Below are 24,709 nucleotides of genomic sequence, written 5' to 3' on the forward strand. Positions count from 1 at the left end.
GGTATTTACTTGCGTATTTCTGAAGATCCTGTTGACACTGTGCAGAATCATCAAACTCATTACTCTGGAGGCCGACTCTGCAATCAATAGTGTTTTTCATTTATTTACAAGTGCATTCTTTGAGCATTTATTTAATAACCCTTTTCCTCAGTTTTCAATTTTCATTCAAATAGCATTTTTTAAAATGCTTTGTTTGGAACACAGAAATAAACTGAAAGTAGACTTTGCTCTCAGTATAGTAAAGGCACAATAAATACACAAAACAAAGTACACATTAAAATGTAAACTGATAGATAGAGATGAGGATAATCTAGATTTAGTGGAAAATTTAAGCAAAGATAGTCCTGTTGTTATTTTTGATGTGTATTTTGAAGTTTCCTCAGTCTTTGCCTTCTGGAATTGAAAGAGCAGCAGCTTTCCAGCTCTTAGGTAAACTTTCTTCACATTTGGCTTAGAAACCATATCTTGAAACAAAACCTACTGGAATATAGTAAGAAAAACATCTCGGTTGTGGTGGAAGGAAACAAGGTGGGTAACAGTTAAGAAGGCAAGGATGTATTTGTTGTTTGTTCAGCGCCAATGAAATACAGACGAAATCAAACTCGACTAGCGTCATCTGCTCAAGGGACTTACCTTCGTTCTGTGCAAGTAAGGTTTCTGTGGTGAGACATCAATGTGCACAACTTCCTCTTTCAACACTAATTTTTTCAGTTATCAGCAGTATATGTGCGTGCTGCCCAGAGTTGTACTTTTGTACTCCCATCTCCTTGCAAAGGTACAAGAGTGCTTATCCCGGCTCAGAATCAGGGTAAGTTCTAGTCCAGCACCTGTAACTTTGTTTTTCCGTTTGTGGGGATTGGTGGAGACAGGAAGATCAGGAGAGGAACAGATGTGAAGTCAGCGTTTTGAAATGGTCTCTGGTTTCTCATCTCAGGATTCTTACAGGAGAAACAAATGCGATTGCCTTTGAGTCTAGTCAGAGTTCAAGGTGAAATTTAATGCTGTTAGCCTCCACTGTTACAACAGCAGTATTGTCTTATGTGATATAACTCACCACTTGCTAAAGGGGTTTTCTGTACAGTGGACAAGGAATGGGGTATGGCCCAAAAGGTAAATACAATGTTGCATTCAGTCTCATTTGGGACAATTTGACAAACTTAGCCAAAAAAGAGGATATGCACTTCTGCTCTGTATAATTTTTATATTTACATAGGAAATACATATATTTATATAAATATATAAATTATATATGTATATTAAGGTTTATACTCCTAATAGTAATTTTAGCTTGCTTAGATACTGAGACAAAGAATATTTTCCCCTAGGATAAAAGAAGAATGACAAATGACATATCTCAAAACTAAAAAGGCTGTCCAGATAAAAATCCCTCACAATACAGTTGGATTTTCTAAGAGTCACTGAGATGAAATCAGTTACGACCACTCAGGTAATTCATGGCAGAATTGCAGCTAGGAACTGAGTCTTAAAACTCATGTTTTTCCCTTCTAGAAGATTGTGACTTTCAGAAATATTCTAAATCTACCTATGGCCTTTCAATTTTTGTATTGGAAAAACAATGTATCAGATGATTTTAGAGTTTATTCAGAGGTATTTCTTGATTCCCTAAGGGGAAATTGTTGTCATATGCTAAATCCTTCTAGATAGAAGAGTCAAATGTGGGACATTTGTCTTTTCAGTGATTGCTCTTAGGAGTGGAACTAACAGTAGTGAGTCAAAATCAAGCTCTCTGGGGAATGCTTTAAGAGAAATTCTGTGCTTAGCTGATCCCAGAAGTAGCCTTAGAACAACTATAATGGCTTTGCCCTGTTTTTTTTAGGAGCCGATGATCTCAATTCTCAGAATTCTCAAGTGAGGCATTTTATTTTGCTTGTTTAAATAGATGCAGAGAGTAATTGTCATTTCTATCAATTAGAGAATTTATGTAACTAAAATATGGTACACAGCTAGGTGATATGCAGATGTACTTAGGTTGCTAATTGTCTAAACTATACTGATAATCAAGTCATAAGTTTAGGACAATTGCTTTTGTAATGGTTCCTGTTGTATACAGTCCCTTCTTTGGTCAAACACATTTTTTCTAGGGCCTAACTGATAAAGTTATTTGATTAAAATTGTATAAACTACCAAATCCTAGTAGTAGAGAAGCAAAGACCTCCAAGTGAATTTTTTTTTTGAGAAGTTTGGGATTGTTCTTGGTGGCTGTCTCTGTTTGAGATAAGTGAGTTGGCTTTCCATAAAGCCCTGTGTCATGGTTCTAACACACAACACAGAAATGTTTACTGTGAATCCACACTATGGGCAATTGTCAGCATTCGGCAGTGTTTTGGTAGGGAGTTTTAAATTTTATTTTAATTGTCCAAAAAGTTTACTTACGTATGTTTCAGATCAAGATTTTAAAGCTATTGTTTTCTTCCCAAAACATAAAAAAATGTAGGATTGTTGTTGATTGTAAGGAACCAAATCTTAGATCAGAACAATCCACCCCATTGCACTGGTACTTTCTAACTACTGTATATGCAGTCACCAAGAAGAATGTAGAGATGTACTTATAGCAGTTTTCTTACAGGAACAGTAATTTTGTTTTTTTCTCTTATATTTAGTCCTTTCTCTTTTAAATTTCTCTTCCTCCAAGATGACAAGGCTGTAGACTATCCCTACTACCAAGGAAAATAGAAGTAATTTTTGGTTTTTCGAGACAGGGTTTCTCTGCAGCTTTAGAGCCTGTCCTGGAGCTAGCTCTTGTAGACCAGGCTGGTCTTGAACTCACAGAGATCCGCCTGCCTCTGCCTCCCGAGTGCTGGGATTAAAGGCGTGCGCCACCACCGCCCGGCTTTAGAAGTAATTTTGATAAGCACGTTTGTTTACTTGTGCTGGTTACTTAAAGTTAAGAGGTTAAAAAGCAAAGGAAGACTGAGAAGGTTAAGACTCATAAAGCTGATACTCAGAGAATGAACTGTCATGTTGATCCTAGAACTGAATTCCCATACTCAGAGTCCAGAGCTTAGAAGCTTCAGGAAAATGGGATTACTCATTTGAGTACTAATTTCCTTAACTTTTAGTTAAATGATATCTTGTGATACAATTATTTGTAATATATCATTCAGTAATGATTTTTGACAATCAAATACACATATCTAAGTATATGTGCTCATCGGGGTAGTGGCTGCATAAGGACCAGTTAGTGGCAGTGTGAGTAGTGTTAGGGGTAGTGTCCATACAGACAAGGTAAGTTAAAGTTAGAAAGGAGTTAAAGACCATCGAGTTCAATTGTCTTATTTTAATAATAAATAAAATGAAAGTGACAGACAGGAAAGGGGGCTTATTGCAGCAACATACAGAATTGGTATTTGACTAATAGGATCCAAGTCTCTTTGATCCAAATCTAGTATTTTTAAAAAGATGGTCTACTGTTGTGAGTCTTCCCTATTCTACACGTCTTGCTCAACTCAACACTCCAGTTATGAAAAATAAAATTAAAATGTTCTAGATTTCCTATCTGCAATCTACTATGATTTGAGTCCAAATATGAAACTTCATAAAGATCCTCAATTCTGATAGCATACTACCCAGACACCTGGAGGGAAGTCATTTGCCATATATCCTTAGTACATATACATAAAAGTGCTAGAACTAGATCCAACAATGGCAGTGTCTTTATCTTGAGGAGAGTATATTCTATGTAAATTCCATTTTAAAGTAATTTTTCCATGTAAGAACTTGTTTGGAAATGGAAAGTTTCATCCTCTAGTTTTATGAAGAATCTTATTACAAATCAAATTATAATTATATAGGCATGTCTGAGTTGTCTCTTTATGAAAACTGGACATTAATGTAGTTTGTAGGAAGGGGAGCTTAAATTCATCATTAGTGAATCAGACTAAAAAATCTGATATAAATATGTATTTTGAAACAATACTTGTTTCTACAAAGCTATACTGCTAGATGATCAAATTCTACTTAAGCAGATCAGGTTCTGGTTAGAAATAGAAAGCTGAAATTCTAGACTTTGAATTTCTTCGGTGTCCTGATTTCCAGGAATCTAACCTCATCTATCTCAGGAGCAGAGACTGAAATATGGCTATTGACTGGATGAGTAAATCCTGGGACAGACACAGAAGTCAACTTTCTTGTTTGCTAGCATATGCCTACACTATATACACTTAAGTCCCTATTGCTTATCTAAACCTTTGTTAAATAGACTAAATTATACATAAATGCCTAAGATACAGAATATTCCTATAGAAAAAGTGCATTTTCTTAGTAAAATCTGTAAATATAGTTAGAGTTCGAAGAAGAAGAAAGTCAAACTACAGGTGCCCAGTTCTAGAACTAACAAAAGAGCATCAAAGTAGGCCTTTGAGACAGAGGAGATTGTTGATCTCTGAGATGAGCTTGAAAGAAAGGTTTTTAATCACAGAGAGTATATAAGTTTGCTATATCAGGTACAAGTTCTAATGACACATTTTAGAGTAGAGTTTAGTATTTACATTGGAGAGAAACATCCCTGAAAAAGACAGGAATTGATGAAACTTGATAGAGTGCAAAGACAGGAATTGATGAAACTTGATAGAGTGCAAATTTCAGAGGTAACAGTATAAGAAAGGTAAATTTTATATTTTTTCTAATAAAATAGTCTTTGACTTTCAAGACTTAAGCAATATCTTCTCTGACCTTTACTTGAAATTATAATTTTCATGTCTTACCAAGTTTAGAGCTTATTCTTTATCACCTCAAATGCTGTAGTAGTCTGAAAGAGCAGGTCTGTTGATGATGTGCTCTTTTGTGGTTTTAGTACTGAATATAAAACTTTCCACACATTGCTGGCAACCGTGAACTGTTGATCAATCTACTTATATGAAAATGACTTGACTTCCTGTGGACCATATTTCCAAACTAATGTCCACAATGTTGCTAGATCACTGTGAACTTCAAGTATAGTTATATCAAAATTCTTATCAGAATATTTCAAGGATTCTATCTTCCCTTAAAATTCCTTCAAAATCTTTCAGGTTATGGCACCACCTGTCTCAACCATTTTTCCCTTTAATAGATTCTCCTACTCTATACCTTTCACAGTCTAATCCTAATCATCAGCTTGGGTAAAATGACTATTATCCTGTTTTTATACCTTGGGAATTATGAATGTTATTCATTCTTAGTCAATCCCCCTCAAGTCCTTTCTTCTCTTGCATCGTGCTTACCCTCAAAACTAATAGTTGAAGCTACTTTATTGTTCAAGTTTCAATTACACAATCTCTACCCAGCCTTTCTTTCTCTTTCTACAGAAATACCTTCGGTACATCCTTTACGGCATGGTTTAAAATTTATTATGGTGAATTACTTTATCTTCTTTCTCACATGACTATAAACTCCTTTTATTAAAATATTTATTTTTATGCACATGCATGTCTGTGAATAACATGGATGCATGGTGCATGTGGAAGTCAAAAGAAGACATTAGATCTCCTGGAATGGAAGTAATGTACGACTGTTAGCCTCCATGTTGATACTGGAAATTAACCTCAGGATCTCTGCAATAACAAGTGCTCTAAACTGTTGAGCCTTCTCTCCAGGCCAATGATGCAAACTTCTTGAGCTTTTCTGTCAAGTAAATTCTTCTCCAAATTTCTGATTCAACTCCCATATCCTCAATAATTAGCATATATAATATATACATAAATAAATATATGCTTGCTAGATTAAAATGCAAATTAAGTCCAGATGAATCTCATTAATGGTAATTAATGGATACCAGCATGATTATGGAAGTCTTTGTTGAAAGGACAGAACTAGACCTCAGTTTTGAAAGATTGCTACAATATAAATAGAATAGTCAACAATTCAGGCAAACTAAGTAAACTTTACCTTTTCTGCATATACAAACTTAATTTTCCTCCCCAAACTGTCCCAATAGAGACCAATATAAGAGTATAAACATCTTAGCACAAGTACCATCTTCACTCGGTTGAGATACTGTATATCATAGAATTTCATAGAATGAGGGTAACATGGTGTACAGATCATTAAGAGGCCTACATACCTGATTTCTGATTCTAGTTCTAGAATAAATAAACTTATTACCTAGAACAAGGCACTAAATTTTTATTGAATACATCAGGTAAAACTATAGTAGAGGTATTACTAGTATCGATTGTACTTATCTCACAGAGATAAAGATTCCTTGTTGCCATGCCCTTCACCTTGAGTCATATGTCACACTGGTTTTATAGATATTTTAGAGATGTTCTTCCACCCATTTCTTTAAAAGATTCCAGTAATGAGCTTTATGAGGATAAAATTTGTGAAAATTCTGTTTTACATAAAATCCATCACATGGTTCATAGGATTGGATTCTGCCATAGTGCTCAAAAGTCCATGCTTGGGGTGGGGGTGGGGGTTAAATACACAATGTTATTTCCCTTTTATACTTACTAAGTGTCAAGAACTTTGGGATCTGCAGATTCAGTCTCTTCACTGCCTTTCAGAGTCGAAGTGCAGAAAAGAAGCTAATGAAATGAGGCAAATATATTTATCTGTGATATGCTTATAAAATTCAATGACAATTAATAAAAATAAAAGTATAGGAAACCACGAGAAGCATATTACAAGGACTGCTTTTTTTTCCAGAAGTCCTGCTGGCAGTGTATAATCTGAGATAGCTTTACTTTTTCTAAAGGATGTGTGTGACCACCTGTGATTTCTAAATTGATTCATTTATTCTTCTTTTAAGCCTCTACAACTATAACTTTCCAGAGCAGTAAAATAAAGGGTACATACTGGGAAATCTAATAATCCAAATGAGCAGACAGATTTTAGGGAAGCAGCAGGTAACGAAAGTGTACTAGTTGATACCTCAAGGTTTCCATTTTTGCAAAATGCATTGAGACAGGAGCTTTGAACAGCTCACATACAAAACTATTTGAATGCTTAGTAGCTACATAGTGATGAACAAAATATCTTTTTATGGCACAAATAAAGTTAATAACATAGTGAACTATGTAGTACATGTAGTACATAAATGTTTAAGTGAGCCCTTACATTTCAAGTGTTAATGCTACAAAGATTAAGACTAAAGAACATGTAATAATAAGTTGGATTACCCTGGAAGATCAAATGGAGAAGGGTTCTCTAACTTGCAAACCAAGACCCGAGTAGCTAGATGTGTAAAGACGTGGAGGGAGGACATTCTAGACACAGGGATCAACAGATTCAGAAAAGGGAAGCACACACTCAGGAATGAATCATGAATTTCACATCTCTTCATGAGACAGGAACCAGAAATATGTCTAGGTTAAAGGAGAGCAATGGTGGCAGCTTAAGTAAGGAAAACTACCCAGAGATACAGGGCTAGAGAGGCCCAGAAAAGGCTAAAGAAGCCCCAGTGATCGAGAATGGTATCAAAGACAGACACAGAGAGGGAACACATTCGAACACTTGACATTTTTTCTTAATAGATGTTTAGGTTGCTTTTATTTCTTAAATTTCAGAGTGACACAAATTCTTCAGAACAAGCTAAGTGTTTCTGTTCCAAGGTATTATATTCGTGCTGAACAACAGCAAAAGTTTCGCATCTCTCTCAGCATGGAGATTTTACACTTAATTTTTACTGAAGGAATTGAGGAAAAACTCTTCCTATTTACTCTTCTGTTTGGAGAAGAGAACAGCTTTGGTAAACAGGTCATGAAAATCACTAAATTCGTAACTGAATTTCTGAGTTATATACGTGCCACATTCAGAGGCAAAGAAACCCATTTAAAAATAAAAGGTACAAATGGACGTGAGCTTTCCGTTCTGGCTGAATTGAGCTCTGTTGAACTCCAGAGGAGTGGTGAGAACGTGCTCTGTTAGTAAGTGCAGCCAACTGCACCAGTGAAGCAAAAACGAACAGCCCTGTTTGTTAAGTGCAAAAGCGGAAGTGTGATTCGACTGGGCGTGAGCTGTTCTGAGTTCTTGAAATTGTGTGCTGGTCGCTTCCTTAGCTGGGAGCTTCCTCTGACAGCCTCTGCATGGGTAACAGGTGACAAAAGAAGATTTACTTCTACTCCCTTCACTATGGCAGATGGAAAACAGAGAGCAAGTTCATCACCGGTGAACTACCACATCATAACGTTAGGCCTCACCTTCTACAGTTTCCAGAGTACCACCAGCTGAGGTCATAGAAATTAACACAGGAAGGTATCAGGTCATTTACTATTGAATCTGTGAAAACGGTGGATAAGCTAGCAACATTTTAAAGTCACACGTAGTTACAGGGATGCAAAGAACAAATTGAAAATACCTTAAGACTTGGAACAACCCTGCAAAATTTGCTTTGTTACCTCTGTTGTGGTTTAAATAAGAATGGCCAACCTTCCACCCCTCAGTTCCAGAGTGGAAGTATTTGGGAAGGATAAAGATGTGTGGCCTTGGAGAAAGTCTGTTACTGGGAGTGATCTTTGAGATTCAAACACCCAGGCCAGACCCAATCTCATTCTCCCCTCCCCCCACTTTCTGCCTGCTGCCTGTGGACAGTGTATAAATAAGACTCTCAGCTACTTCTGCAGCTCCATTCCTGTTTATTCCGCACTATGATGACCATTTCCTAAGTCTCTAAAACTGTAAGGAGACTTTAATTCTCTAGTTAAATCATTTCCTTTTTTCCTTTTTTTAAAATTGGGAACTTCATTTTATTTCTCTTTTAAAATAATTTTTTTCATTTATTTTATATACCAACCACAGTTTCCCCTCCCTCCTGTCTTCCTGTTCCCTCCCTCCTCCCCTAGTTTACCCCACCCCATCCACTCCTACATTCAGGAAGGGACAGACTGCCCATGTGAGTCAACAAAGCATGTCATATTACACTGAGTCAGGACCAAGCTCCTTCCCCTGCATCAAGGCTGGGAAAGGCATCCTTGCATGGGGAATAGGTTCCAAAAGGCCAGCTATTGTGCCAGGGACAGGTCCTGATCTCACTGCTGGGGGCCTCCCAAACAGACGAAGGTACACAACTGCTCTACACATGCAGAGGTCCTTGGTTGGTCCCAGGCAGGTTCCCTAGTTGTTGGTTCAGAGTTCGTGAGCTCCCATTAAATGATTTCTAAGAATTGTCTTAGTAATAGTGTCTCTTAGAACGCTGACAAGAAAACCTCTAAATTCACTAAATCTTTCTCTTTTTTTTTGGTTTTTCGAGACAGGGTTTCCCTGTAGTTTCTAGAGTCTGTCCTGGAACTAGCTCTTGTAGACCAGGCTGGCCTCGAACTCAGAGATCCGCCTGCCTCTGCCTCCCGAGTGCTGGGATTAAAGGCGTGTGCCACCACCGCCCGGCTCATTAAATCTATCTTTCTGAATATTAGTTTCCCCATCTATATTATGATGGTATTACTACTACTAGTAGTAATAATAATAATAACTTATAATAATGATAATAATAAACAATAATTTATACAAATAAATGAGATAAAACCTGTGACAACTTATTTTGCTGATTTTGATGTACATCTTTGATAGTTGAAATGACTTCCCTTTTGCCTTTGAATTACTCTCCACTCTAAGTCATCCACACATGCACAAGATTAACTATTCTTTATGACACATCACAAGTTGTAGGCCAAGCAGATTTATATGAGAGGAGAGGGAGGAAAGTGAAAGTACTTGGATTCTTTTCTGTCTGAGAAACCATCAATTGGGGGGTCTGTTATTTTATTCCATCTCTGTGTATTGCAATGGGACTAAAACTGATATCAGAACACATTCCTCCACAAATAAAGAGAGCTAAAAATTACATCACTCCATTGTAGTAAATATACTCAACACACAACAGAATTAAAATAAAAATGCAACCAGCTACATCATGTCAGAATCAAGCCCGGGGCATGCTTGCTTGATTTCCTTTTTCTTATGATGATTACTTTAATGAATACAAAATTAAATCTTAAGTTGTTTTACTGTTGCTAGGGTAATGGTCACTGTGACTATTAGATGATGCATCCACTGCTGATGTTGTTCTAGTATAAAATTCTTTTAAAATTAAGAAAAATATTGTTTGAGATTATAATATAATTACATTGTTTCCCTTTTTGCCTTTCCTTCCTCCTACCCCTCCCATACCTACCTTATTTTCTCTCAAATTCAAGAACTTTTTGTTGTTAGGTGTGTCTGTTTACTCCTAAATACATAAATAAAACCTTCTCAGTCCATATAATATTACTTGTATGTATATATTTTCAGGACTAACAATTTGGAATTGTTTAATCAATTAGTATTGCTCTTCACCAAAGAATATTATTTCCTTCACTCTTTGAATTCCTTAATTACCTATAGTCCTTCATCTAGGGTTAAGGCCTCATGAGTTTGTCCCCTTCCACATTGGCATGTCTATTGGTGGTCTATTTTTTCAGTTCTTGTTTAGGTAGTCATGTTAATGAGACTTCATGGGTATACATTCTCTGACATTTCTAAGAGATACAATCTCACAACAAGCTTCCTGTTCCCATGGCTCTTACAATCTTGCTACCCCCACTTTCTCACTAATCTTTGAGTCTTAGGTGCAGGAATTGTATTGTAGATGTATCTTTTAGGATTGGGGTTCACTACTCTACATTTTTGTTGGTCGTGGCTTTAACAGTCTCTGTCTATTGCTAAGAAAGTTTTCCTTGATGAGGGATAAAGAATACACTTATTTGTAGGTAGAATGAACATTTAGCATGTAGTGAAGGACTTTGCTGGTTTAGTGAAATGTCAGCTATAGATTCTCCTCCAAGATTCATCACTTCATTAGCCAGGGGTTAGCTGACTAGGTTTCCAGTACCAGACATGATTTCCCTCTTGTTGAGTCCAAGTTAGAGAGCTGTTGGTTACGAGCAGGATTGCACCCATGGGATTGTTGTGTCATGCTGGTTGTTGCTGTGTTTCATAGGCAGTATAGCTATCAGTTGTTGTCTTTCTCTGGAAGTTTGCAAGGTGCCTATTGGTACCATAAAAGCTAGTCTTAAAGGAGATGGATTTCAGGTCAGATACATCTCATGTTTTCTAGGTCCTGTGTTCAAGATGCATGGTGCCTTCAGCAATAGATACTTATCTTCCACCTCTGCTAATCAAGGGCAACAACAATAGCTTATGTTTTGGGAATCTATTGGACAACCCCGACCAACAGTGCAAAAGAGGCTTCTCATGCGTGGCATTGGGGTTTTGCTAGATAGTCTATGGTTCTTGCGGGGAGTATTGTCAGCCTGGATAGGAATATTTCATTTAAAATATTTATGTATACAGACTTTCATGTATAATGATATAGAATTATTCAGAGAGGGAGACCTGAGCACTATACTTCTATAATTACAGTAAGAAATTAATCATAGTTCACTATCTAAACTCATACAGTATTGAAGTGTTTCATGTAAACTCAGAATGGAACACAAACCTAGGGAGTTAGGCTAACTTCCTCCAGAGTAGCAATCTGTTATGATAAACTAATGGGGACATCATATTTCCAGGTTTTCTAAGTCAGCTAGATCATTTTCTATGCTGGAGAACCAAGATAAGTAATATATTAATTGCCACAATGTCTTTGCTATGGTAAGAGCAATATAATAAATATGTCAAGGCATATTTCCATTGTTTCCTAACGGATTTACTGTGTAATGTTGGGCCAGTAGTGCATCTTTATTGAGCCTCCACTTACATATATGTGAGCTGTCCCTAGTTGGAATATTGTATATCTCAGTTTAAAAGTGAGTCCTAAGTATTCACTGAAGTATTACTTAACCATTATGCTTTTTAATTTTTGTTTGGACAGGAGCCATATTTCCAAAGCTCACCTTGATGAACATACTGAGATATTCAAGATGGGCAGCAATAGTACCAGCACTGTTGAGAGTAATTGCGGTGTCACAAATCTGACATTTCAGTACTCTCTGTATGCAACCACCTATACCTTCATATTCATCCCTGGTCTCCTGACTAACAGCGCAGCCCTGTGGGTTCTGTGGCGCTTCATCAGCAAGAAGAATAAGGCCATCATTTTCATGATCAACCTTTCCGTGGCAGATCTTGCTCACATCCTGTCCTTACCTCTCCGGATTTACTATTATATCAACCGTTACTGGCCATTCCAGAAGGCACTTTGCCTGCTCTGCTTCTATCTGAAATATCTCAACATGTATGCCAGCATTTGCTTCCTGACATGCATCAGCCTTCAGAGATGCTTCTTTCTCCTCAAGCCATTTAGAGCCAGAAACTGGAAGCGTAGGTACGACGTAGCCATCAGTGTTGCCATCTGGGTCGTCGTGGGGACTGCTTGTTTGCCATTTCCCATCCTGAGAAGTGCTGGCTTAGCTAATAACACAGAATTCTGTTTTGCTGATCTTGGGTACAAACAGATGAACGCAGTGGTTATGGTCACTATGATCACAATTGCAGAGCTGGCTGGATTTGTGATTCCAGTGATCATCATCGCATGTTGTACCTGGAAAACAACTATATCCTTGAAACAGCCACCGATTGCTTTCCAAGGAATTAGTGAGAGGAAAAAGGCATTGCGGATGGTTTTCATGTGTGCTGCAGTCTTTGTCATCTGCTTCACTCCTTATCACATTAACTTCACATTTTACACCTTGGTAAAGGAAAGTATCATTACCAGTTGTCCCATTGTCAAAAGTACACAGTATTTCCATCCTTTCTGCCTGTGCCTTGCAAGTCTATGCTGCCTTTTGGACCCAATTCTTTATTATTTCATGGCTTCAGAATTTCGTGACCAACTATCTCGCCATGGCAGCTCCGTTACCCGTTCTCGTCTCATGAGCAGGGAGAGTGGTTCATCAATGGTTAGCTAAAATGAAATAATTCTTCAGTTATTATTCTCTTTACCTATGCTGTTTGGCCTGTTCCAAAGGTAGAAATTGCCAGACAAACAATTTCTTTAATTGAACATTGGAAATAGCAAAAATAAATTTTACTGTGTGATGGTTGTGGTCACAGGGTTGTGCCCCACACATGATCAAGGCACAATGTTAAAAAATTGGGGAAAAGAAAGGAAAATGGGATCCATCTGCTTCTAATTTAAAATTCATGGCATTTTATTAATTACAAGTCCCAGACCAAGATTTTACAGATGTTTCCAACCAAATATAAGTTGAATGTGTGTATTTAAAATTGTCTTTTGTAAATAGAAAAGCCCTGAAACTCATGATGTATATTAATCTTTACAGAAACGTAAATGTCTTCCATGAAATAATTTTATTTCTGAGTGGAGTATAAATTTCAAGTCTTTCTAAGACATAAAACACAGGTGAAGTGACACAAAAAGTTAAAGCAGTCAATCTGCACTGGAATCTTGCTACTGAATGAAAGGCATGTAAATTCACTCCTTGAGCATTTATAGATGTTTATCATGTTCTGAACTGGTAATTTCCTATATATTTTTAAATATAACATGTCTTCTTACCTTTCTAATAGAAGTGACAAAAACGTGGAAAAGCAAATAAAAAGGCATAAATGTAATATCAGAAAGGTTAAATAACTTGTCTCAGAATTAACAGTTAATTATACATGACATATGCTTATATTATTTATTCCCTCTGCTTATGCTTTTATATGTATTATTTCAATACTAAGTTTGAGCTGAATGCTGAAGACACAAACTGAAGATAAGCACAAAAGATAAAGATCATTTTAACACAATTTTCTTAGTCTCTTTGGAAAATCCACAGGATGTGGATTAGCATAATTCTGACAATAGAGCCTTCTATGATAAATATTTTGTCTTAATACCGTAAGGATCTGCATAGTCTCGATGAGAAGTCCAGTAGCTCAAAGTCAATCTTACTGGTCAATGTAAGTCATGCAAATACCATAAATAGAAGGCTAGAAAAAATGAGTTACATTTTAGGAAATGTAGGTTGCTGTTTTAAAATTCTCTCATTTTTAAATTCATAAATATTACTACATGTCACCAAGCAAAATATCAAGATTTTTCAGTTATCAAAACTCACAGAATTACATTAGAAAGAGCGAAGTATCATCATATTGTGAATAAATATGACAGGAATATGTGAGCTTGTTTTATTTTTTTCTGAATGCTGTAGATATTAGTTTAAGTATTCTTGTAGAGGATTTAAATACATGGGACTCCTCAGCTTCTCAGGTTGACAATTCACTGGTATTTTAGGTCCAAAATTTACATAGACATTTGGTGTGCATGCAAGAGAAGGAAGTGACAGTCCCTATAACATGACTTTGTGTAGACTACCTAAGGAAGAGGAAGAGACCACCAAAAGGAGGAATAAAAAGTACAGTTCTTGGGCATGAGTTACTTCTGTAATTATAAAGTAATAAAGTGTTTTTTACTTGGAACTGTGTGTGTTTTGTTTACCAGAATGTGCAGGCACTGCTTGCAGAGGGTTCTCAATGTGTTTGGGATTAATGGTAGTATTATCACAATCACTCCACCCACCGTTTCACTCTGAAGAGATGACTTTTCAAGAACTTCAATCACATATTCTACTATATAGTCTTTGTGGAGAATAAGAAAAATCAGCTCTCATAGTTTGCATTTTATATGTCTCCCTGCAAGTGTTGGGAGAAAAGTAGTGCTTTCTGCACAGTTTGTTGAATAGCATGTGAATTAAACTACCTACCTTTCATTTTGGCCTTCATTTAAAAGGGATATTTGGGCTTTTTTAATTTTAGTTGTGAATTATGTGGAAATAGAGGAAAATGACAATGTCTAAGCAGTAATAATTGTTTTTGTATTTCAAAAGCTGGAAAACCTCACATAATGTCAAGGAGGAAGGTCATGGTGATTGAAATAATGAGAATATTTTACATGAGGAGCCTAAAACCCAAGACAAGGTCCTCACAGTTAGCGATTCTATCTAACTTTCCATGTTAAAATAAAAAAGCAATTAGCAAGGTTATTTTAAGGTATTAGAGTGTGTAGTAACTATGATAGTTATTATTCTGGTTACTACAGACATGTGAGGTAAGAAGAAGGGGACAGCAAGACATACAGCCTGGAACTGGCACTTTAAAATATCACTTCTAGTTATAACTGCTTTCCAGTATCCCAAAATATCTGTAAGATAACTGATAAACTCCACTTACAAACCACATTGACTCCTATAACACTGACTACTTCTGGTAGTTTTGAAAAAGATGTAAAGAATATTTTAGCTCATATATATATAATGTAGAAACTGCATTATGTATATATATATATATATATATATATATACAAAATGCAGTTTCTATATCATTAGATATGCTCTCTGCTTTTTTAGGAGAAATGGATTTTATTTATTTGAAGCATTGTTTGCTATTTTATATATAGAATAGTAAATGCTAATAAAGCACATAGGTATAATAATATTTTTCATTTCACTATGTGAGAACAACAACATTTTTGTCAATGTTCTCCTATACCAATGTTGGAAAAAGTAACACAGAGTATTAGAGTTTGAATAGAAAATATGAAAGAAGTAATTGATAAGTTTATAAAATTAAAGGTTTAGAATAAGAAAGCCTCAATGCCAGGATCAGATTTGGAGTTTTAAGTGGTCAAGAGACACAAGGCTCATAATTAAAATTTTGAAATATAAATAATGTTCAGAACATAAGAATAGAAACACAATCCTAGAGGTAAATATATATATATATATATATATATATATATATATATATATAAAATCATCTTTTACTCATTCATTCTGAGGTTTAGTTTCTATAGGTAATTTCACAAACATATATTTGAGTAACCAGAAAGATACAAAAGAAATAGCTATTGTCTGTTATTCAGTATAGATATATGAGGGGCTTAATATGGATTTTCAAACTGATTTTCTTCTTACAATACCATCATGTATGTATCACAACTACTTCCAGTTTACAGAGTAGAAAAAAACAAAAAGAGAAACATCCCTAAACAATAGCATATGCTCCTAATCACAATGAAATCCACTTCTTTGATGTTAACTGACAAGAAAAAAACAATGATAACTCAAAGGAAGAGTATAAAGAGTATATAGTTAATGAATTACTGGCCCAATATTTTTAATTCTGGAATTTGAAGCTTAGAGATGAAGTCTTTAATTACTATACTTTTAAACAGCATGCTATTATAACTGATAATTAATTTTTTATATTTCATTTTACATTCCCCCAACAGTTCCTCCCCAACCCTTCTCCTGACGCCCCAGCCCCCCCTAGCCCGTCACACCCACTCCTCCCAACAGGTAAGGGCTCCCATGAGAACTCTCTCATTTATTTGTTTTTTGAAGGCAGATTCACACTATGTAGCTCTGGCTGGTTTAGAACTTGCAGTATCTCCGTGTGTAGACCAGGATGGTTTTGAACTCACAAAGATCTACCTGCTTCTGCCTTGTGACTGCTAGGATTAAAGGTGTGTGCCACCATGCCTGGCGAATGTTCATATTTTAAAGTAATTTTTATTTTATTCAAAAAGACATACACTTAGAATGTTATGATACTTGGTGTTGCAGGTTCTTTACAAAATCATAAAATTTCTTTCTTTCTTTTTGGCTTTTTGAAATAGGGTTTTTCTGTTTAACATCCCTGGTTGTACTTTCTTTGTAGGCCAAGCTGGCCTTGAACTTACAGATATCTGTCTGCCTCTGCCTCCTGAGTGCTGGGATTAAAGGTGTGTGCTACCATGCCCAACTCATAAAATTTCATTTAATATATGTATTCAATGGGAGTTGGACAGAGGACACATATTTGTTTCCCAATACCCACATCTTACAGCTCACAACTGCTTGTAACTTTACTTACAGGGGATTTTATATACTTTTAAGATCTCTTCAGGCATCTACACACACATGAATAAAATTGAAAATAAATCTTAAAAATTTTAAAAAATATATGAAATAGTAATTTGCCACTTTAAACTTAAAAATCATTTAGTTAATAAGTTTAAATGTCATTTTACCATGCTTCTTCTAAATACTTACCATAATCATTTATGTCGTAATAAATTCTAGATCTATGATGATATTCATGACCTCAGGTTTAAGAAGTATACAAATTTGTGTAGAAAAAAATCTTTTTTCCCCCATTTCAGTACTCAGTTTATTTGAAAAGATGTTTTTCTACACTGGTTGCATAGGATTAGATTGTTATTTGCATTGTATTTTCCCTTTGTATTGTGTATAGTTTTTATGTATTCTGATTACATCCTCCCCTCCCTCTACTTATCCCAGTTCCTCCCCCACCACCTCTCCTACCTTGATCTACTTCATTTCTGTCTTTCATTAGAAAATAAACAGGCTTCTCAGGGATAATAATAAAATAAAGTAAGGTAAAACAAAAACTAACACATTGGGATAGGACAACAAATGAGTAGAAGTAAAATAGCCAAAGAAAAGGCACAAAAACAGCTATTGAAGTGGAGCCCCACTTGGTAGCACACTCAAGAATCCCAAAATGTCACTAAACTTGAAACCATAACCTGTATGTAAACCGGGCAGTGGTGATGCATGCCTTTAATCCCAGCACTTGGGAGGCAGAAGCAGGCGGATCTCTGTGAGTTTGAGGCCAGCCTGGTCTACAAGAGCTTGTTCCAGGACAGGCTCCAAAGCTAAAGAGAAACCCTGTCTGGAAAAACAAAACAAAACAAAACAAAACAAAACAAACAAACAAACAAACAAAAAACATGTGTGTAAAGGGCCTGCAGGGCAAGAAAGGAGTCAAAACTATAAAATCAATTAAATTAAACAAACACAAAAATAAAATAATATTAGAAATAAAAAAAAGAAATCTCTGACATGACATTATGGGACAGGGAATTTGCAAAGATACTATTGAGTTAATTTTCTGTTGGCCATCTACTGTTGGGCATGCATCCTACCCTTAAGCGTGGTTTGGATCCCCAGTAAGATTCCCTTGAAGGAAACTAAAATTTTGTTTGCAAGTGGTTATCAATGGGAGATAGCTTCTGTGTTAGAGATGGAGGCATGTGTCCACTTCTTTCTGCTCTAGAACCCTATCTATTGAAGACCCATGCAGGCCCAGTGCATGCTGTCGTGGTCTCTGTGAGTTCATTTGTGCATGGTCATGTTGACTTAGAGGGCCATGTTTTCATGGTGATCTCCCTCCCTTCTGGATCTTACACTATTTCTGCCTCTTTCTCTGCAGGATTCCCTTAGCTCTGAGGGGAGGTAATTGACAAAGATCCCCTACTTAGGACCTAATGCCCCAAGGTCTCATTCTTTCTCTCTGTCTAATGTCTGATTGTGGGTCTCCATATGTGTTCTCATCTGCTGCAGGAGGAAGCTTCTCTGAGGATGACTGAGGAAGGCACTGATCTATGAGTACAAGACAATGTCATTGGAAGCCATTCTATTTTGATGTAATTATTATTGTTTAGAAAAGTAGTATTTGGTTTTACCTTAGGTCTCTGGGCTATCTAGTTTCAGGTTCTTGGTCACCCAAACAGTATCAGGTATGGGTTCCATCTCATGGAGTGGGCCGTAAGTCAAACCAGATTTTGGTTGGTTCTTCTCACAAGCTTTGTGCCACCATTGCCCTAGCTCATCTTGCAGACAGGTCACCACTGCAGATCAAAGGGTTTGCAGCTGGGTTAAAGTTTACACTTCTCCTTTTGTAGCAGGCAGAGGATCTTCCTGTACCAAAGCATGTAGGGATGGAGGCCTTATATAGGTGCCAGCTCAACTTCTGCATGCTCAAACATTTGTACAGGTGTTGTTTTCAGCAGCTGGGCCTTGTGAAGAACAGCACACAGTCTTGGCAATAGTCTGGATTGTTTGGGGGTTTCCATGGGATCCCTTTGGCCAATAACTTAATTAAATGTAACCCAATCCCATCACTGGAAGTTTTGTCTGGTGACAAGAGATGGCCAGTTGGAGATCTCTCTTCCCTGTTATTTTGTGATTTCATTTACATCACCATTATTTATCATCATCAGGTTTTCATATTACCCTTCAAATGGTCCTTAATTTTAGCTGTCTCTCCCAACTTGATCATCCTGTTCCAGTTTTCCCCTCTCTATTTATCCAAAACTATCTATTCTACTTCCTCTTCCTAGGGAAGTCTGCTTGTCAACTCAGTCCCTTACTCTATACTTAATCTCTATGGTTCTACAGATTGTAACTTGGTTATTATTGACTTAAGAGCTATAAGCAGATACATACCATATCTGCCTTTTTGACTTTGAGTTCTATTGATTTACTTGCAAATTTTGTGATTTCATTATTTAAATGGCTGAAAAATATTCTTTTATGTAAATGTACCATTTCTTTCTTCATTCATCTGTTGAGGAACATCTAAGTTGATTCTAATTTCTGGGTATAATGAATAGAGTAGCAATGAATATGGTAGAGTAAGTGTTCTTATGGTAGGATGAAGTAATTTTTGGGTATATGGATATAGTTGAATCTTGAGGTATGTCAATTCCCATCTTCCTGAGGAACCACCACACTGATTTCTATAGTGGCTGTACAAGTTTCTACTTCCACAAGCAATGAATGAGTATTCTCCTATTTCATATCCCTGCCAGAATGAGCCATCATTTGTTTCATTGATATTAGCCATTTTAATGGGTATAAGATGAAATCTCAAAGCAGTTTTGATTTGCATTTCCTTGATTACTGAGGATGTTGAATTTTTTGACTACAGAGAGGCATATATATATGCTTTTCCAAGACGGGGTTTCTCTGTGTAGCTTTGGAGTCTGTCCTGGAACTTGCTCTTGTAGACCTGGCTGGCCTCGAACTCACAGAGATCTGACAGCCTCTGCCTCCGAAGTGCTGGGATTAAAGGCATGTGCCACCACAGCTCAGCAATATTTTAAAGGTATCTTTACTTCAAAATTTGAGTTTAAGGATATGTTGCTTTAGAAAAGAAGTTCTGCTTTTATTTTCAAAGAAGATGAGAACCTGTGGATTCCTTCCAGTCCAATGTGGTTTAATGGACCAACCCCTCCCCACTGAAATATTTCCATGAACTCTAAAAATACTTCATCCAACAAACAGCAGGAAGCAGTTTAGAGAAAACTACTCCTAAATTTCCAAAATGATTGTTTATAAATGTTTGATTTCAATTAAAGGGGGTTAATTATAAGGGGCTAATGATCACAATCTCTTTTTTAAAAAAGGGGGTATATGAGATATGATATAGAAATGAGTATGTTATATTGGTGTATACTTTCGTTTATTGATTCAAATTTTCTTTCTTTTTTTAAATATTTATTTATTCTGTATACAATATTCTGTCTGTGTGTATGCCTGCAGGCCAGAAGAGGGCACCAGACCCCATCATAGATAGTTGTGAGCCACCATGTGGTTGCTGGGAATTGAACTCAGGTCCTTTGGAAGAGCAGGCAATGCTCTTAACCTCTGAGCCATCTCTCTAGCCCCTTATTGATTCAAATTCAAGGTCAATTTTGTTATATGTTTATTTTTTACTTTTGTTTAAGGAATTATATTTATACAGTTCATTTAGAAATGTAATATATAATTAAAAATGTATAATTAAAATTATACATTACATTTTTATAATGTATAATTACATTACTGTATAAATATAATTAACAGATAGTCATTTATAATAGCCAAAATTGTAGTTATGTTAGTTAGGTTTTCTAGATATACAGAGATATATTTCAGTTATATGGACAATCTTCAGGACTTCAGAGACCTACAGATGATAGCATTTAAAAGGTCTTAAGAACTTAGAGTTTTCTCAACAGTGAGACATGTCTGCTGCTGGCTGCACCAATTACTTCAGTGAGGTTGATGGGCACTGAAGAAACTGGTTATGGAATTTGCCTTCAGTGTGACAAGGCAAGTGATTTGGGCAAGAAACTGCCCTTGCCTGGACTGTTTGACAGTATGCTGTATAAACTGGACATACAGGACCCACAGAGAAATGACTACTGAACTTGCCAAAAGGTGTGATATTCCTTCAGGTTTCATGAGTCTGTTTGACATTCTTCAGGATACAAAAGAAAGTGACTAACAAACTATCAATATAGGTGAAACAATCTCAAATTTCCTGTTTCACAGAGAAGTCTGACAGATACTATGAGCCTGTAGGCTAAAGATGAATGCCCCAAAGTTACAGAAGAACTTTGGGTGAATTTCTAGGCAGCAAGATATCTCTGTCAATTCTAGACTTTTGGAAGTTGCTTACAATGCATTTCCTGTTTACTTATGTAGTATTATATCCTTCTGAGGTCTTTGATGGAGTTGAAGACAGATAGTTATAGTTTTCCTTAGTTATAATAAAAGATAAATTAGATACAAAACTTTAGACTCACAAAGATGAAGTAGATGATAAAATACTTTTTTAAAATTTTGCCAGATACAAATAGATTGTGTACTGTAACTGTAATTCTTGCTTGATACCTGTTTGTTATATGTAATTTTACTATGTTAAAGTTAAAACTTTCATTTTTATTTAGACAGAAAATGGAAGATGATTTGGGATTCCCCTCTGTATGCTCTGAGTATGTTTTATTACCATTGGTTAATAAAGAAGATCCTTTGCCCTATGTAAGGGCAGAATATAGCTAGGTTGGAAAACTAAACTTAATTCAGGGAAAAAGAAGGTGTAGTCAGGTAGATACAATGTAGCTGCCCAATGATGTAGGTGGGTCTTCTATCTATCTGTTGTTTTATTGATTAATTAATAAAGAAAACTGCTTGGCCTGATAGGTCAGAACATAGGTGGGTGGAGTAGACAGAACAGAATGCTGGGAAGAAGGGAAGTGAGTCAGTCGCCATGAAGCCAGCCACCAGGTCAGACATGCTGAATCTTTCCCAGTAAGCCACCACCTTGTGGTGCTACACAAATTATTAGAAATGGGTTGAGCAAGATGTGAGAATTAGCCAATAAGAGGCTGAAACTAATGGGCCAGACAGTATTTAAAAGAATACAGTTTGTGTGTCGTTATTTCTGGGGCAAAACTAGCCATGCGGGAGCTGGGTGGCAGGACGCAGCCCGCTGCTCCCACTACAGCCCAAGAAGGAAGGTGTGAGGTAACAAACCACAAGTGTCATGGTAAAATATAAAATAACAGAAATGAGTTAATTTAAGAGAAAAGAGTTTTGTGTGGTTATTCAGGTCTGGGTGGCTGGGAAACAAAAGGCCAAACAGTGTTATAATTAATATGGTTTTGTGTGATTATTCAGGTCTGGGTGGCTGGGAAACAAAAGCACACACTCCATTTACAGGTTATATGGGAGATTTTGACAAGAAATCACAGATTCAAGGCGAAGCTGGGTTATGCGGTGATTTTGAGGCTATCCTAGGTGAGAAAATTTGAGACCCTTCCTAAAGAAAAGGTAAAAACATTGTTGTGTATTATCTTCGTGGTAGAGCAGTTTGGGAATATGTGCATGACCCTGGGTACAACTCATTCTCTGCCTCTGAGAAACAAAGAAACCAGACTCATAATTATATACCCAATGCAAAAGATATGAAAAATTATTTTATTCTCACTTATTTTTTTGAGAATTTGGTACAATGTATTTTAATCACATTCTTTTCTCCTTCCACTCTTCGCAGATGCATCCTCCATTCCTTGCCTGCTCAATTTGTGTCCTTTTTCTTTTCTTTAACCCATCAAATACAGTTTGTGATGATCATATCCTTTTTGGTTTGTGGCTTTCACTACAGTGTGGTCAATCCCCTAAGGGCTACACCCTTAAAAAAAAACTGACTATCCGTCTCCCAGAAGCTAACAATTGTCGATAGTTCCACAGCTAACCCTGACATTTCATAACAAACTCTAGTCTCCATGCTAAAATTGTGCTCCCCTTGAATTTCTGTGGGTCTTGTTTATACTGTCACAACTGCTTTCCATTCATATGTACAACTGCCCTGCTGTATGTATAAAACAGTTTTCTTATAGTCATACGCTGATGAAAATCTTATTGGTATAGAAAGTATACGTAAAAATTGGCAAAATAAAACCAGGAGTGGTGGCTCATGCCTTTAATCACAGCACTCAGGAGGCAGAGGCAGGCAAATCTCTATGAGTTTGAGGCCAACCTGGTCTACAGAGTGAGTTCCAGGACAGCCAGTGCTACACAGAGAAACCTTGACTCAAAATAAGAATTATCAAACTGAATAAATAATAGTTTAAAAAATAATTACATAAAATTATGAATATTTAGTGCATTTCAACCAAAGGCAACTGGTTATGCTTGATGTAATTTTTAATGTCCCATGAGCCTATACTGTTATTTTGTTTTATAATTTGCAAAACTTTTTCTCAGGTTTTGCTCATTGAACTTTTTTATTCTTCTCCCATACAATACACCCTGACCTCAGCCTCCCCTCCCTTCACTTCTCCCTGTCTGCCCCCTCCATTTCCCCTGGATCCACTGCTCCTTTGCTTCCCTTCAGAAAAGACCAGGTTTCCCAATGTCATCAGCTGAACTCAGTTTAACAATATGAAGTAAGACTAGGCACAAACCCTCATTTCAAGGCTGGATGAGACAACCCAGGAAGATGAAAAGGCCCCTAAGAGCAGGCAAAAGAGTCAGAGACATTCCCACTTCCACTAATAGGAATCCTACAAACACCCCGAGCTAAACAACCATAGCATGTATTCAGAAGACCTTGTACAGACCTATAGAGGCTCTGTGACTGCTGCTCCAGTCTCTGTGAGCCCCCATGACCCTTGCTTAGTTGTTTCTGTGGGCCCTGCTCTCTGAGTGTCCTTGAGCCCTCTGGCTCCTATAATCCTCCCCCCCCCCGAAGAGTTTCTTCTGTTAATTTTATTGTTAATTGTTTGTGTGGCTCCTAAAATGCAGAAACAATGTTGTACTAAATCATCCTGTAATTCAATTGTGTCCTTACTTTGAAGTGCTAAAAATAAATCAGAGTTCTCTACAATATATGCAGTAAAAAAATCTAAATAAAACACTGACACATACAATTCAATACATTAAAATCTGAATATTTTAAAATTTAGGTAGAACTTTAGGGCAAAGCTTAATTGACTATATGTTATCATACTGTTAAGAATATAAAAGGCTGGGTGCGTTCACCCATGGAGATGGTGGGACAGAACTAATGGGAGATCACCAACTCCAGTTGGATTGTGACTGATGGAACATGAGACCAAACCAGACTCTCTGAATGTGGCCGACGGTGGAGGCTGACTGAGAAGCCAAGGACAAAGGCGCTGAGCTTTGACTCTTCTGCATGGACAGGCTCTGTGGGAGCCTTCTCAACTTGGTTGATCACCTTCCTGGACCTGGGGGGAGTTGGGAGGACCTTGGTCTTAACATAGAGTAGGGAACCCCGATGGCTCCTTGGCCTGAAGAGGGAGGGAGGGGGATATGGGTGGAGGGGAGGGGAGGGAAGGGGGAGGAAGAGGGGAGAAGATGGAAATTTTTAAATATAAAAAAATAAACCCCCAAAAATAAAAAAATAAAATAAAAATTCCAAAAAAGAATATAAAAGGCTCAATAAAATATCCATTCAATTACAAATAAACCTAACAAATCAATTTGCTCTTCCTTTTCTTCCCCAAAGAAAAATGAAATATAGTTTAAATGCCTTTCAATTTGTGAGGAATGAACTAGTAAAGCTGTCTTAATTGACTGTTGTTAAATTGTTATGGCAGTCAAAAGCACATATAAGCCATTTAATTAATTAGCATTTTTTGAAAACAGAAATTTGCTCATCAGTTTGACTACTTAAGTTCTAGAGTAACCTCAGCTTTAGAATA

The 24,709-nt window shown here is 36.6% G+C and overlaps 1 protein-coding gene across 1 annotated transcript; it reads left to right on the plus strand.

Annotated features, from left to right (window-relative positions):
- Positions 1-683: 683 nt before the first annotated feature.
- On the plus strand, positions 684-14,280 carry LOC119805108 (putative P2Y purinoceptor 10). Its single transcript, XM_038316959.1, has 2 exons — positions 684-808; positions 11,792-14,280. Exon 2 carries the CDS (start codon positions 11,841-11,843, stop codon positions 12,825-12,827), a length of 987 nt encoding a protein of 328 aa, XP_038172887.1. The 5' UTR covers positions 684-808; positions 11,792-11,840; the 3' UTR covers positions 12,828-14,280.
- The last annotated feature ends 10,429 nt before the right edge of the window (positions 14,281-24,709 follow it).

Source organism: Arvicola amphibius, chromosome X, assembly GCF_903992535.2.
Source record: "Arvicola amphibius chromosome X, mArvAmp1.2, whole genome shotgun sequence".
NCBI lineage: Eukaryota > Metazoa > Chordata > Mammalia > Rodentia > Cricetidae > Arvicola > Arvicola amphibius.

What these genes read in the sequence shown, in the direction of transcription:
- LOC119805108 (XM_038316959.1), top strand. Translation starts at nt 11,841, where the DNA reads ATGGGCAGCAATAGTACCAGCACTGTTGAGAGTAATTGCGGTGTCACA.